The sequence below is a fragment of the Gobius niger genome (assembly GCF_951799975.1).
Source record: "Gobius niger genome assembly, chromosome: 1".
In the NCBI taxonomy this organism is placed as follows: Eukaryota; Metazoa; Chordata; class Actinopteri; order Gobiiformes; family Gobiidae; genus Gobius; species Gobius niger.
This window is the reverse complement of record NC_136852.1, coordinates 54,444,554-54,459,056: the sequence shown is the minus strand read 5'-3', so window position 1 is coordinate 54,459,056 and position 14,503 is coordinate 54,444,554. Positions and strand designations below refer to the sequence as shown.

General features: G+C 40.0%; 1 protein-coding gene across 1 annotated transcript in view; it reads right to left on the bottom strand.

Moving 5' to 3' along the window:
- Positions 1 to 14,503, bottom strand: part of LOC306979549 (transmembrane protein 132C) — a 129,535-nt gene that overhangs the window by 51,125 nt on the left and 63,907 nt on the right. The window contains exon 3 of the mRNA XM_079578536.1: positions 10,681 to 10,824. Within this exon, the coding sequence (XP_079434662.1) occupies positions 10,681 to 10,824 (144 nt within the window). The remainder of the gene's footprint in view (positions 1 to 10,680; positions 10,825 to 14,503) is intronic.

The window sequence follows — 14,503 nt, the reverse complement described above, 5'->3', positions numbered from 1 at the left end:
GTCAGTAAACGCACAGTGTGGTCCAGATCAGTAATTCAGCGTATCTTCTACAAGCACTATATACTGTAGAATCACAGCATCTTCAGAGTTATTATTCATACAAGGAGGATATTGTGACACGTATGAAATGTGGCATCTACTCTGGAGGCGTAAACACGAGCCCTGGTCCTGCCATGTTCACTAGCTTGGTCTGCTGTTTCTGATAGCCCCGTGACTCCCAGCTAACCACACGTACTGCAGCACACCTATGGGCAGATTGCATGTCAGGCGCAGTGAGACCTACTCCACAGGCGGCGGCGAGAGAGCAGAGGAGGAGACCCTACAGCAGTGACATCCTCCTACCTTGCAGAGTGTGTTATCGGTCGGTCCCAGCTCGGCTCTGAGCCAGTGAGAATGGAAATGATAACAGGGGACAGAGCGAGATTGCCTGCCTCTTTCGGCTCACACAGGTTTGTATGGATCGCAGACAAGGGGGTGTGACTGCGCAGCTTCTTTCAAAGATTAGTTTCCTTGTACTAACTTTTTTCTTGAAATACTTTTGAATTAATTAATTATTTGGCCTCTCCCAATGTACTCCTATAGCTCCAAACGGGGGTGAAGTTGGAAGCTACCAAGCTCTTCCGCGGGCACGCACAAAGACCAGACAGGTCTCGTCTAAGCTCAGATAAAAACATATCACAGTATGGAAGAACTGTATGCCCTCAGTCACGCAAAAAGACCAAAGATGTTGTCAGCATTTTGCCTCTCCCAGCATATTCCTATAGCTCCTAACCTCCGTTGTATTGTCATTTACTCATTTTAAACTGTGTAAGCTGTCATCATGGTTTTGATAAAGACAGTCACACTCATCGGAACTTGTGGAGATAGAATGTCTGGGTTACGAACCAAAGCCTTACAGTAGTATGAACCATGCAGGGTGCTTTTAGTCTTTGCGTGAGTTTGTGAATGGTGGATAACGGGGGAACAGGAGGTATATATGTGCTTTGCCTAACCTTAACCTGATTGTAAATTTTGCATATCTTTTTTTGTAGGCGCATTGAGTTGCCTTGTGTACAAAATGCGCTGTATAAATAAACATGCCTTGCCTTGCCTAGGAGCTTTTGCAGGACACTGGCCTGAAAATGCCTCCATGGTGCCCTCTATGCTCATTCCAAACAGCTCCAAAAGAAGAAAAAAACTTTAGATCTTAGGCCAGGTCCTGCAGTACCATGATCAGGTTGTTCCCCTCCTTCAGGGTGATCTGCCTGGGAGCTTGCACCATCTAACACAGGTGACCTTTTTTTCTCATTGACACACTATGGCCAAGAGTAGTGGTAGTAGTAGTAGTAGTAGTGGTAATGATAGATGTAGCCGCAGCAGAAGCAATAATCGTGTAAGTTACACTTCTAAGTAAAAGTACCATTACTTCAGTGCCAATAGAACCGATTATGCACTCTCTTCTCAGTGACCGATATTGTTTTAATGGCCTCATTTACATAAAGGCTCTGCAGGTACGGAAGCTGTTCCTACTGCCGACACATCTTAAGTAGTATAGGACTCTGAATAAAGGACAGTCTTCTGAAGGCTTAAACTGGGGTTAATTGAAGCCAATTTCAGGTCAGTGTTTGCTCTGTCTGCTCTTTATATAACAAAGTGGTTAGAGTTTTAGTGCAGAATCAATACTAAAGAGAAACTATTGTTTATCATACACACAGCGCTTGCTGCAGCAGCCCTCAAATCAATTCAACCTGAGTATGCATTCAGTAGTTATTGTGTAATATAATTGGAGGGCAGACAGCAAGTAACTTTTATCAGACACCGTCAGACAATTTCATGTTTACAATTCAGAAGATGCTCCCGGTCTAATTTTATTGTTGAGAAAATATAAGGACATTGCTGTGGAGGAAAGTGAATTTCTATTTATTTGTTCAACTGAAGCAAAACAAAACCCAGCGCTCAGGACAGTAAAACACAAATTGAGTTGTTCACAAATAGTGGGCTACTTTATATATTGTTCTAAAACCTAAAGCTTTAACAGAAAGACACTATTGGTTATTGGTGTAAAATTAGTACATTGTCGATGCAATATTGACAGTAGAACATCAGTGGTGCTAACATCATTATATGAAATGATATCCCAGTATCACAATAGTAGACTTAAGTTTTATATAGTTTTGGTGTGCATTATTCTTATGATCGGATTCAGATCAGAAATGATCCAGCTACAAAAGGTCATGATCCAATGTACTTTGTGTTAGCCATAAGCCTGAACAAGTGGTTGGGTCAGAAAGAGTGAATATGTAAAATATGTAAAAAGATGATTTTGTTTGTGTCAATGTCTGTGTAGTGTGCTAGATCACTACACAGACAAATTAATGAGAGTCCTCAAGTATAATCAGTTTTTGCCAACGGTTTTTCACAATGAAGTGCAACACATTGTTTGTATTTAATAAAATGCATGGCTTTGATTTGATTAATGTAGGGCCTAAAAACAAGTGTAATACAAACTTTATTTAGAGCAAACTATAAATAATTTGTTTGGTGAACAATTGTCCTCTCGTGATCAATACCTCACTCTGAACTGATTTGCCTCTCAAATTTTTCTTACCTCTAGCACCACAACGGCTCACCACATTAATAATGAAACCTCAGCACAGACAGAATATTATATCTAAAATATAAATAGAGCATGTAATGAAAGACAAATGTGCTGTGTCAGCACTGAGACAGAGGTATCATAATGTAGGCCCTGTATATAAATAACTGGAAGCAGTGGTATTAAAAAATTAAAAACTCTAGTATGCAACTCTTCAAACACAGGCGGCCCGGTCTAATCCTGAGGGGATTAATCTGAGAGAGCAGAGATCCACACATAAAGCACGTAAATCTGAAACACATGCAGTCAGTGACACACATGCAAACCCCAATCTGTCACAGAGCGGCACAAATACAACACTGGACACATGAAGCAACACCGACTCCCTGCTTAAGTTAAAACACTAGCCTTAATAGTCATTATAAAATATGCAAGGTTGTTATTTATGTTTCAGTATTTTGCAAAGACAATCCTTACACAAATGCACAGAAGAGCTCAAAGGGGTTATTCTAGATCCTGGGTGTCCAAACGGATTTAAACTTAAAAATGTCCAAAGACTGACCGTTTGTGCTCATGTTTTCTAAGCTTTTAGTTTTATTTGGTACAACACAACGTGAGAGTGCAGAGAAAAACATTTTATAAAGCCCATATAGATCAATACATGCTGAACTGTAAAAGTTTTATAACTGGTTTATTTTACTGGTATTTTATTTTCTGGCACGACTAAAAAGGTAAAGTGCTTTGTTTGTTATTATATTGGATGGTCAGGTATACGTTGGCCTTGACTGATCATACAGCACAATTCACTGCTCCAGAACAGTAAAGGAAAATGTGCATGTACATGCCCTCAGTGGTTGTTTATCTTCAATGAAGAGCTAAACTCCTCTCAGTGGTCTTTATCTTGACCGTGATCTGAGCTGGAAACTTAAGTGTCGCTGATGAAGCCTTTCGGATGAAAGCGAAACATCCTACACTTCAACTACAGAGTAAAGAGGACGACTCAAGAACCTTCATTAAAGACAAAAGAAAATGTGTATTGAGTCACATGAAGGAAAAGGGAAAATAAGACAAGGGGAAGAAAAGAAAGAAAAAAAGAGAGAGAAAGAGAAGAACAAAGGGGAAAGGAGCAAAAAGAAAATGATCATTGGTTGATCCTGTGTGTTTTGTGCTGTTACCTTCTTTATGGTTTCGCTCAGCTATTTAAGGACTCAAAGCTGGTGCTGACAATCAGGCTGTGTACAGTATTTGCAAGATGCACCATCTATTTACAAAACAAATAATTATGAAATCTGTTCCCTTGGAACTACAAGTATTCTACTGATTTCCATTCATAATAGCATGCTAAGTTTATAAGAAATAAATAGGGCTCTGACACATCTGGGCTGCCCTGATCTCACATTATTGTCATTATTAAGAGTTGAGCGAGGAGATGGTGAGTGCAGACAGCTGCGTGTGGCTAATGCTGCCGTGGAGCTCCTCTGAGAGTGTTTACCGTAAATAGCGGCCACTGGGAAAATGCCCAATTCATTATTAAAGGTGTTAGCTTTAAGGCTGTCAAGTTAACATCCCTCTTTGGCCCCAATGTAATTAGGGCTTTTCATTTCAGGCTTGATTTATGCAGCATTTTACAACATTAAATCTCCAACAGCATAAGACATGCCCAGCTGTGTGCATAGAGTTATGGGGGAAATGTTGACACATTAGCAAGTCATGTAGGAATTAGAGGTACATTCCCCTTTAATATGCTTTAAAATTCTTCAGATTGGAACATGATATGAAAAAGTACCTTTGATGAAACTGCAGAGCTTGCCAAAGCTTGTATGATTTATGAACTCCCAAAGAATAAATTATATCATGAAGGTTCTCTGGACAAAGAAGTTCAGATTTACAGCATAGTGTCTCGTCCAATCTCAGTCATTATTCCTCAAATCTTGAACATTGTAGCTTGCGCTGACAGGACTTAAAATCTTTAGTATAAGAGAAAAATACATCTTAGTAGCATTGACCAACTAAATATATAGCCGTCATGTACGATGCATATTGGATTATAAGACACGGTACTTTGTAAAATATTATCCCTCCATCATTCAGCTTTTCCTACTTCTCGTCTGGGCAGTTATTTGGCAGACTTCTGCTGCCCATAACTGGTAGTGTATTGGGGTCATGAGGGGGGCAACTGGGGAGATCTGCCCCGGGACAGTTTGACAAGACCGTGTCACTTTTTACTGGAGCCTTATAAGATGCTGAGAAAGCAGGTCTCTTCTTGTTTCAAATGGAAAGTGAACTTTTCAATCTGCCAAAGTGCTCCCCCTCCCATATAATGTCCAGTCCACCTCCACACGGCTATTTTGTCATTTTCTATAAAGAAGCATTTGGATCTCTCTGACGTACTGGCGCCAAAGAAAAGAAATCTCAACCTGTCAAAAGGAAGCCACATTCAAACTGTAAAACATTAATAACATGCATTATAAAACCATTTGGTCGAGAACCGGTATTTATCTTCAATTGAGCTCCAAGACACAAAAGAAGATCAGGATATGAGGGGCAACACAGTGGCACAGTGCTTAGCGCTCTCGTAGTGTGATTCCCCAACCTGAGGGGGGTTTCTGTGATGAGTTTGCATGTTCTCCCTTTTCCTCTGGACACTCCCATTTCCCTTATCACTAAAAGCACACAGTCTGGGCTAAAACCTCCAGGTAATCCTGATCAAGATCCTGGCTCAAGATGCGGTTCCCAGAGCACTGTGCTGCAGCTGCCCTCTGCTCTTGATAAGATGCTCTGAGGCACTGTTGAAGGATGTGTCCAATGCAGAGTTGAGTCATGTTGTGTACAAAATCATAAATACAACACATTAATGCTCCCTGATGCTCTCATAAGGTGCTAAAGGTTAATGCACCTAAAGCAGAATCAGTTATGAAAACATGGATAAAAGTCAGATTAACATAATGGACCTGCTTACTGCAGATGACGCTTATAATCTTGATTTAACATTTAATTATCAGCGTTTAGAGATTATGTGGTGTTAACATCTGCTCTGAACATCTGTTAATGAAATATCAAGGTTCTTCAATGTCTCTGATTCGAAAAGCACAATAACACATCTATTTCACTACTGTTATTTTACAGATTCTATGTAAAATATTAGATTACATTGAACACTTAAAGAATTACTTCTTTTTCACCAGATGACTGTTCAACGAATGTATTAAATGACAAATTTACACATAAGTCGTTTTTGTACCCGTCCAAAGCCTGGATAAAAAGAAGAGGAAAAGCGTAGTCCAAACAAGCTACTTAAGTTTGGCCACAATTCCATCCATTTTCATCTGCTTTATCCGGGGCCAGGTCGCGGAGGCAGCAGTCTAAGCAGAGATGTCCAGACTTCAAGGTTGGTCACACTTGTAAAACATTATTCAATGAAATTAAATAAAATAAAGCTTTTAATTCTGTGACTTATTTCATATTTCAGGATATTGTTTAATGCATATTAGATCAGTACTTCACAATATTGTCCCTGGGGGTTCTCAGGGTCATGCATAATTTTAGACTTAATTCATTTAATTAAAGATCATTTTTTTCATGCTTTAGTTATGCATTTAAGTTAGATGTGTTTCTTATTCAGGCATAGTTAAAACCAGGTATAGAGGCGGCACGGTGGCACAGCTGCTCTTCTCGTGTCTGAATCTTCTAAGCATTGAAAAGATAGTGGGTAATTAATTTGCATTGCATTTCATGACTGACCCCTCAGGACAACTATTACCTCATTACAGCGCGCTCAATGGATTTCTCTCATTGAATTAAAACAGCAGTGACAGGGGCTGGATGGTTGCATCGCCATCCGGCTAAAATAGGATCCTCTCTCTGACCTGGCTTCATACTTTAGCACCTCCTGATGAAAAAGTGTCACCTCTGTATTGCTTTTATATTGCAGACAGCTTGCCGTTAGGAATAGACGCAATTGCATTAGCATAAAAAAAAAAATCTAACATTTGCAGGGCTCAAAGATGTCTCAGAGTCAACCGAATATGGCTTTTGATGATTTCAGCAAAACAAAATACATAAGCTAAAGCTGGGGATTACTCTGTATTATTGCAGACAGTCATTCCATCCAATATATTAATCCACAAGTAAACTTATAAAAGAAAAACAATCCAGATAAAAATCAAGGAAACGCCACACGATACGTCAATAAACTGTAAAAGCAGCCCCTTGTTGATAAATATTGTATATACAGGGGTATATACCGGTGTGCCTGCTTGTTTATTTACACCAAGGATGGAAAATAAGGCTTGGGGTCCATATGGTGCTGACTATTTTATTTTGCTCCCCCCATTTTCATGATGTGACTGAGGAAGATAAACTCATAACATAACATAAAGCAAAACAGCCTCCCCCTGATCCCTCCCTACCTTGGATTATCTTTTAGCTTGATTCCTTGGGTGTAAATAAAATCTGTGGATGAGTTTATAACGGATCATTTGGTGGTTTGGATTCCTAAATGAGAGAGAAATATTAGCCCAGATTTCATTCCAATCCCACCCCGAGTTATCCTTTAAATCTACTTTCCAGAGCTGCTCGATGGGCAGATGTTTATGTGATGATTCAACAGCTTTGTAAAGATTTGAGACAACACCATTGTTATTGAGAGCTGCGGGATTTCTCCAGTGTGAGACCACTAAAGTATCTTATCTCATGGCCGCTAAAACATGCTTCAAAACACTGCACATATGGCACGCAAGGATCTCCTTTTTCCACAGATTACAATATGTCGTGTTTCACTCTACTAGGATTTAAAAACAAAAAGGCTCAGCCCCTTTAATTTCATTCGATTTAACTGCACTTCAGCCATGTCTTAACACAAATAAACAAAATCTAAACGAGAGAAACGAGATTTACTTGTCATCGCTACTCGAACTGAATTGATCTGAGCACTTTAAAACACCAAAGACAGGCCTACTCGTTCAAAGAGTGCAGGGGGAGTGGTAGAGGGACATCAGCTGTGTGGGACAAAGGCGTGACTCAGCTGTGAGGGGGGAAAGCGCAGACCCTCTGAGTGGAGCGGCCCTCACTCCACACCTGACCACGGGGTTTAGCCTTGCACCAGTGCCCACAAAACACACACACTCGCGCGCATACATTATTCAACAGCATTTCATTTGGTATCCAAATTCCAGGCCAAAAGAACTGATGGATCAATCCTCAGTGTCGTTACGATGTGAGCCAAGATTTATTGATGCGGAAACTATTTGGAACATGTCTACTACATCATTGCACTGAAAACAAAGACAGTGCCCTTGCATTAATACAATCTGGAGTTGAAAGATTTGCCAATGATTGATGTAGCAGGTGCAGGGTTGTGTTCATTGTTCTGGTTGAGTGCAGTAAAGCTTCGATTTACTGCACAACTGATGTCCACTCACCTATGGTTATGAGCCAGTTCCATAGGGTGACTGGGGCTTTCCCAAAGAGATATAGAATGACCTAAACTCATCATCCAGGAGGAGCAGTGGGAAGAACCTTTGCTCCAGTGGGTTTCAACCCTTTCAACCCTTCCCTGGAGTTCTGGGAAAGTTTAGATCCATGAGCAAGAGAAGCACAATCATCCGTTGGAGTACAGTAAGTGAAGGTAACAGACCAACTGCTGCTGACTCCGGATCTTTGGCATCCACAACATGCAATATATCAACCAGAGAACAGGAAGCATAAAGGCTCTCGGCAGTATCTTCGCTGTTCCTGGAATTACACTTTTCCAGACCGAGATGCTTTTCCTGGAATCTGCTATAGCTTCTCCTCCAGTGTGGGGGTTACCGCCCAAACACATGCTACTGACACATTCCCCTTTCTTTCCTTCATGACAACGATACATTTTTCAAACCTCATTGGATTTTTTTGGGTGGGGTGTGTTTGTGCCACCCTCTATTCAGACATCTGCCTAATGGCCTGACAAAAGAATGATTTTAGTTGAAGTCATACAATATTTGTAGCTTCATGATTCTCCGCATTGTTATGTTCAATGGCTCCTGACAGGTTGCCCAAGTGCATTGAAGCATGAGTCAAATTCAGTGCACACATTTCCTACAGGGAAAACACACGTAGTCGCACCATATCGACTTATCGTTCAATAAATAACAGATAAACAATATATTTTTGGGCTCGATATTTATCGTCTATACATTTATTAGTATTTCCCCCCTATTTTTTCTTTGTACTACTTTATTGCAGCTTGTGTGGTATTTTAGGATATGATGATGCAATTTTAAGAACAAAGGTTTACACTCATTTATACGGCTGAGAGTTGACAGTATCTAATATAGTTAGAGTCAATATTATCGTTTATCGCGATACTTTCCTGCCTCAATATATCGCACTTCAAATGTATTATTGTGACAGGCCTAAATACACGTGATTTACCTTAACTTCATTATATCAACTCAAAAACGCTGTAGAATTGAGTGTGTGCCACGGTGATACATTGTAATTGCATTTGTGCCCCAGACCCAGTTTGCTCAAGTTTTCAAGCTCATCACTGAACTACATAACAAAACCTCTTATCTAATCACCTCCTGTCATTCTGTTATTAGAATATTAGTGCACCTCGACAAAGACTTCATTAGTTTGACCCAAAGCCTTGTTTGCCTCATCGTCCTGTTTCACCACTGAAATGTGAAGAAAGCTGACTGAATGACAGCTCTACAGATGAGATAGTAGTGTCTAATCCTTTTCTCAAAGGGCTCAATTGAAATGAGCGGGATAGAAGAGGACAACAGTGCAGAGAAACTGTGCATTGTGCTTTGTGTTGCCATCACGCAGCGTCTTCAGCCCTCTAAGTGAAGTGACTCTGACAGCTGTGGGGATTACGGCACAGTCCATCGTTTGTGGCCCAAACAGCAGGGATTAGGATTATTATGCTGCCTCTTGTCTGTAACTACTCCATTTAATAAATCAATGAAATGCAATTTCAATACACATATGAAAGATAGAATTATACTCTGGAGAGAAGGGGGGCCCAGCTGCCGATCATTCACACAAAAAGCTTTAGGTTTAGTTAAGGTGCCGGGGCAGAAGTTACACACAGGAGTATCCTCTGGACACATGGACTAACTTTTTGGAAAGGACAGCTATTCAACTTGGACACACTGAGACATAAATATTCAGCTTGGGTTGTCAATCCAAAAGTCATCAACTAAATGACTGAGAAAGTGTCTCGTTTCACCATAATCTTTCTCTTCCCCATGTCGTACATTCGAGGACAGCCAAAACCATTCTATTAATAAGACTTAAGCTGTCAAAAGATATTAAAAGTAGCAGTGGAAGCTCCAGGAGGAAGCTTGAAAAGGCACTTTTGAATTCCTTTTCCAACCTGCACTTCTCAAAAGTCTAAAAAATCCTTCCAACATGTTTTGAAAATGTAAATGATAATGATATATGTCATTGTAACACAGCAAGGCTATAACTTTGTCACCAACAAGCATTTAATTGATTGTGATTTAGCAATAAGCCTCCTCCGATCCCTCGACTGACAGCTCCCAATTACACATGCTCATTGGCTTCTCTCAATTTAAGAAGCCATTACAAGTTAGATTATAAAGTTACTCATCATGGTTTTTTTCGTCGCCAAAGAGCAAACAACCTAACAAGTTTTCCCCGCAATTTCAAATCTGACTCTAAAGCATAAAATTACACCTGTCACTGAAAAAGCAAGACAGATTTAAACTACATCCTGACCCAAAAAGGAAAAGTTATTAGTATGGAGAAAAGGGCTTCAGTCAAGGCTTAATTAGCTCAACAAGCGTGTTCACAGAAATGGCAGTCACATCTGTATCTGTCAGATTAGCTTAAAGGGTAAGTTCACATGCCTTGACCAGCACGTCATGAAGCCTACAGCAGGAAAAACAGCAAAGAAAACAAGTAGTTTCAAGATTTTAAGACTCAATTTGACCTTTTTTACAAAAAGTTGCAGTATGTTATGCTAATAGGTATAAAGATGTTCAGTTGTCAGCACAACATTTTAATCCGGGGATAAAGTATGTAAAACATAGATGTCATTGTGGAGAACAGGCCTCTGCCCAGTGCACTGCAGAAATCCTTATGTGTTTTGCTTTCACCTCTGGTCGTGGGAGGCCTCTTTCCTGCGGCAGTGCACGGTCACCACGCGATGCCCCTCTGTCCTCACGTCCTGGCTCACCATCCACTGTGTGGGGTTGCTGGGCCGAGCCCCCAGAAATGTCACTCCTTCTTTAAGCTTGACTCTGTGGAGACAAAGACAGGCTTATGAAGTGATAAAGCTGAATCATCCGTCTCCTCTAAGAACATCCCCATTTCCAAAAGTTCAGCGGATATGTGTGCGGCAGCAGCATCCGAAAGATTTCTTTTTTTCAGTTGAGCAATGCATTAAGCAGATGCTCTCTGTATCGCCTCGAGAAGAACTCCCAGCTGTCACCCTAATGCCACTGCTTTTGTTTTCTTTGAAGAATCTGCTCAAACATGAGTGTCAATCAAACAATCTACACCGTAGCACCTGCTAGTTAATGTGCACTTTGTGCATCCAAAGTGTCTTCTAGACAGTGTATGACACTGAAGACAAAAAATGATTTTCTGCCTTTGCTAACGGTAATTAGTTTTTCTTCCAAATGGTACACATTACCATATAAAATAGAAAATCAGTTCTCTGGATCCCTCATCCCAGTCTTTAAATCCAATCATAGGACATCCATCTGTTCTTTTAGGTTTGTAGATTTAAATACCTGAGTTTGAGTAATTTAAAAGAATTTAATGAATAAAGAAAAATGAATCGCAACATGTCTTCTATAGATGCCCTGCTTTCAAGCAGCTGAAAAAAGATCCATGAACAGACGAGCCACTGCACTGAGTGCTTTATGCTTTATGTGATGACATAAAATGGGTTGAGACTACAGAGGGATGCGGCCAAAGCTTATGCTGTTTTGTTTAAATGTGACAGCTCAAGATTGAAGATGCACCAAATGATTTGAGAAGCTCCAAGTGCTTTTCCCATTGCAGGTCAATCACAGGATGAGTGATGAGGCTGAGATGGAGCTTTCATCTCAAATTTGTAGTTGCTCCTAAACATGCGTTGTGTTATTGGCTGGGTGTATGCCTGGGACTGCACTGCCCCTCAACGAACACCTCTCTCTTTGATGAGATGTCTTCTCAAGTTATGTGGGCCAGCTGCATTCAAAGTGAAGATGGAAAATGTATGAACCCCATCTATGTGGTTATCCACATCATCCAATGTTCAATCTCCGTTTTGTAATGCATATATGCCATGTTTGTCTTCTGCCAGCTGACACCAATAGTGTTTAGCACATAAGCCATGTGACATTTGCTTAAAGAAGCACAATACTGAACAGTTTGGATTAATTATACCAGATCATATCAAACCGCTGAACAAAATATAAGCAGGTCAATAAAGATGTAGATTTATGTAAGTATTCAGATAGCTAGCTATGTCAAAAAATGTTTTTAGATTAAGAGATTTGTGTCTCTCTCTCTCTCTTTTTGCTTCCTTTACTGTCAATCAGATTTAACTAATCTATTGTTTCAGAAATAAGCAGTCCCTAATCCTTACAAATACACATTAAAACATTATAAAAAACAAACTAATTTACTTCATTCTCTCCAAGGATGTTTTGCAGACAATTGTTCTGTCCAGTTTGTTATCAAGTCTCCTGAAGTAAAGGTCGGGTTATAATGAACATTCTCAAAAAAGGTCAATGGGAGCATGACAACGTTTTTGTTTTTGGTCTGGACTCTGTTGTAACTACTAGTTCGAAAGTGATTTCTTTTTTCTTTTTACAGGTATTTTATCATTAAGTAACACATCTTGATCACAGTCTTGATTGCATTTTCCCTTTCAAAGTTTTCTATAGGTTTCTTTAATGACACACTTTGCAAATGACCTCCTCCTTCAAGACCCGAGTTCGTCAGTCCTCATCAAAACAAACTCTGATGCTTCTTCGTCTCCACAGATATGGCTACTGTCGGACATCAGAGCGAGTATTAGAGGGGACTGCAGTGTGTTGTTTTTTTTTAGCAGCGAGGCTTCAGTGGTCTTTTTGCCTCTTGCTGCTCAGCAAAGGAGAAGTAAGCTAAGCTACGAAGCAGGAGCTGGGCGTGAGTAAAGTACATACAGCATGACCGTTAGAGCTAAAACTACAAGTGAAGGAGGAGACCGTACGACTGTAAAAAGCCCATGTAGCAGTCCACAGCCCCGATGGGAGACCAGGGGGGGCTTGTATCTACTTTCATCACACTTGAATGGTTCGGATGTCTAGCTGTTGTTTCCTCAGTGTTTTATACACGGTCATCTCTCAGAGGGGGGGCAGTCATTACAGCACAGAGCGTGTCTGAGTTCAAAGAGTAGCCAATGGAGCGAGTTTGTCTTTCTTTTGAGTTAATGGTGAATTCGAGCATGTGTAGGCAGTTAAAAGGGAATCCTTGCAGTTTCAACAGCAGCAATTCAACACAGTAAATACCTTCAATAAGCTTTTTCAGCACTCACAGAAGCAGGGAGTAACCAAGACCATTTGACCATACAGTATACTAAATGTGAGAAAAAAAATACCTCAAAATTTTGGAGGGGAAAAACCTATATTCAGTGGCAAAAACGGAAAAAATCCTTTTTGTGTTTTTTTTTTTATTGCGAAACGAGACATTCTAATACACCTTATGTGTGATTTTGGTAGCTCTGTGATGAACAGAAGTGAAATAAATGACGATCAAAAACTTGTGAAAAGTCACGATCGGGATTATTGTGTTTCTTTTCCTTTTTGTTGTGTAGCGAACAGCTGTAAACCCGCGTTTCACAAGCAGAGAGGCTTCCCATGGAAAGAACGTTTCTCTGAGTTTTTAAATGGTTAAAATCGGTCCAAGAATGGCTGAGAAACATCCGGATTAAGTCTTCAATCCGAGAACCAGGCTGTTTAAATGCACACGCGATAATGAGCGAAAGCGATCGATAACAAGCGGTGTTTCATAACGTGTCAACAATGTTGTCGTTGAAAATTGACTTGAAACTAATATATTTAGGCATTTGCCTCTTCCCATAACGTTAGTGTCTGTCCATGGAGGATTGAGGAGGAGAGAGTTGGAGACAGGAATTAATCAGAAAGGAAAGTGTTTCATAAAACACTAATTATCTCCGAATGTAGAAAAATAATAGTGATTTTGATCAAAATTAGCCTTTGTTTAGCTTAGATTTCTCAGGAACCGAGAATTAAACTGTTTTCACCTACGGAGAGCTTAGAGTCTCATCTTTCAAACGAGCCATAGCATGTGCCCATAGCTATAACATAGAATATGCTGTGGTGCTACAAATATCATGAAAAATTGTCTGGATTGTTGGCACTCTACAGCTAAATCCCCAAAACAGCGCGGCACTCAATGTGTTAAGACAATGTTCATCAGGATTCCCAGTGCACACTTTGAACACGACCAGGAGCATTGCCGATCCAGTGCAGACAGCTAAACTAATTCAAGCAGGCAGCATCTAATGCTTTTAAGTTACATAACATGTTTGTAGCTGTCTAAATTATAAGCTTAGAAGGGTTGATGCATAGTCTATTCAAATAGAGACCTTTTATTTAGTTATTTGCAGAGGACTTAGAATTACCTAAAGCATAAGTACATGTAAGTATTTTCTCAGTCCTTACAGGTTGAGGAATGAAAGCTGTTCCAGTCCATTCCTATAGACAACCTACTCTCTGGTGGCCATGGTGCATACAGTAACTTATCATAGATTGCTATATGTTTCAAAGTGATGTGAATGAGGAGTGTTTCTTTAGCAATTAAGAATTTACACTCTATTATTTGAATATTCAAAAGTCCTCAAAAAGAAAGAGTCATATGCTTAAAGAACAACTAACCCCAAAATCAACTTTTTTTTCTAGCTAAGTTGTATAAATGGGTATC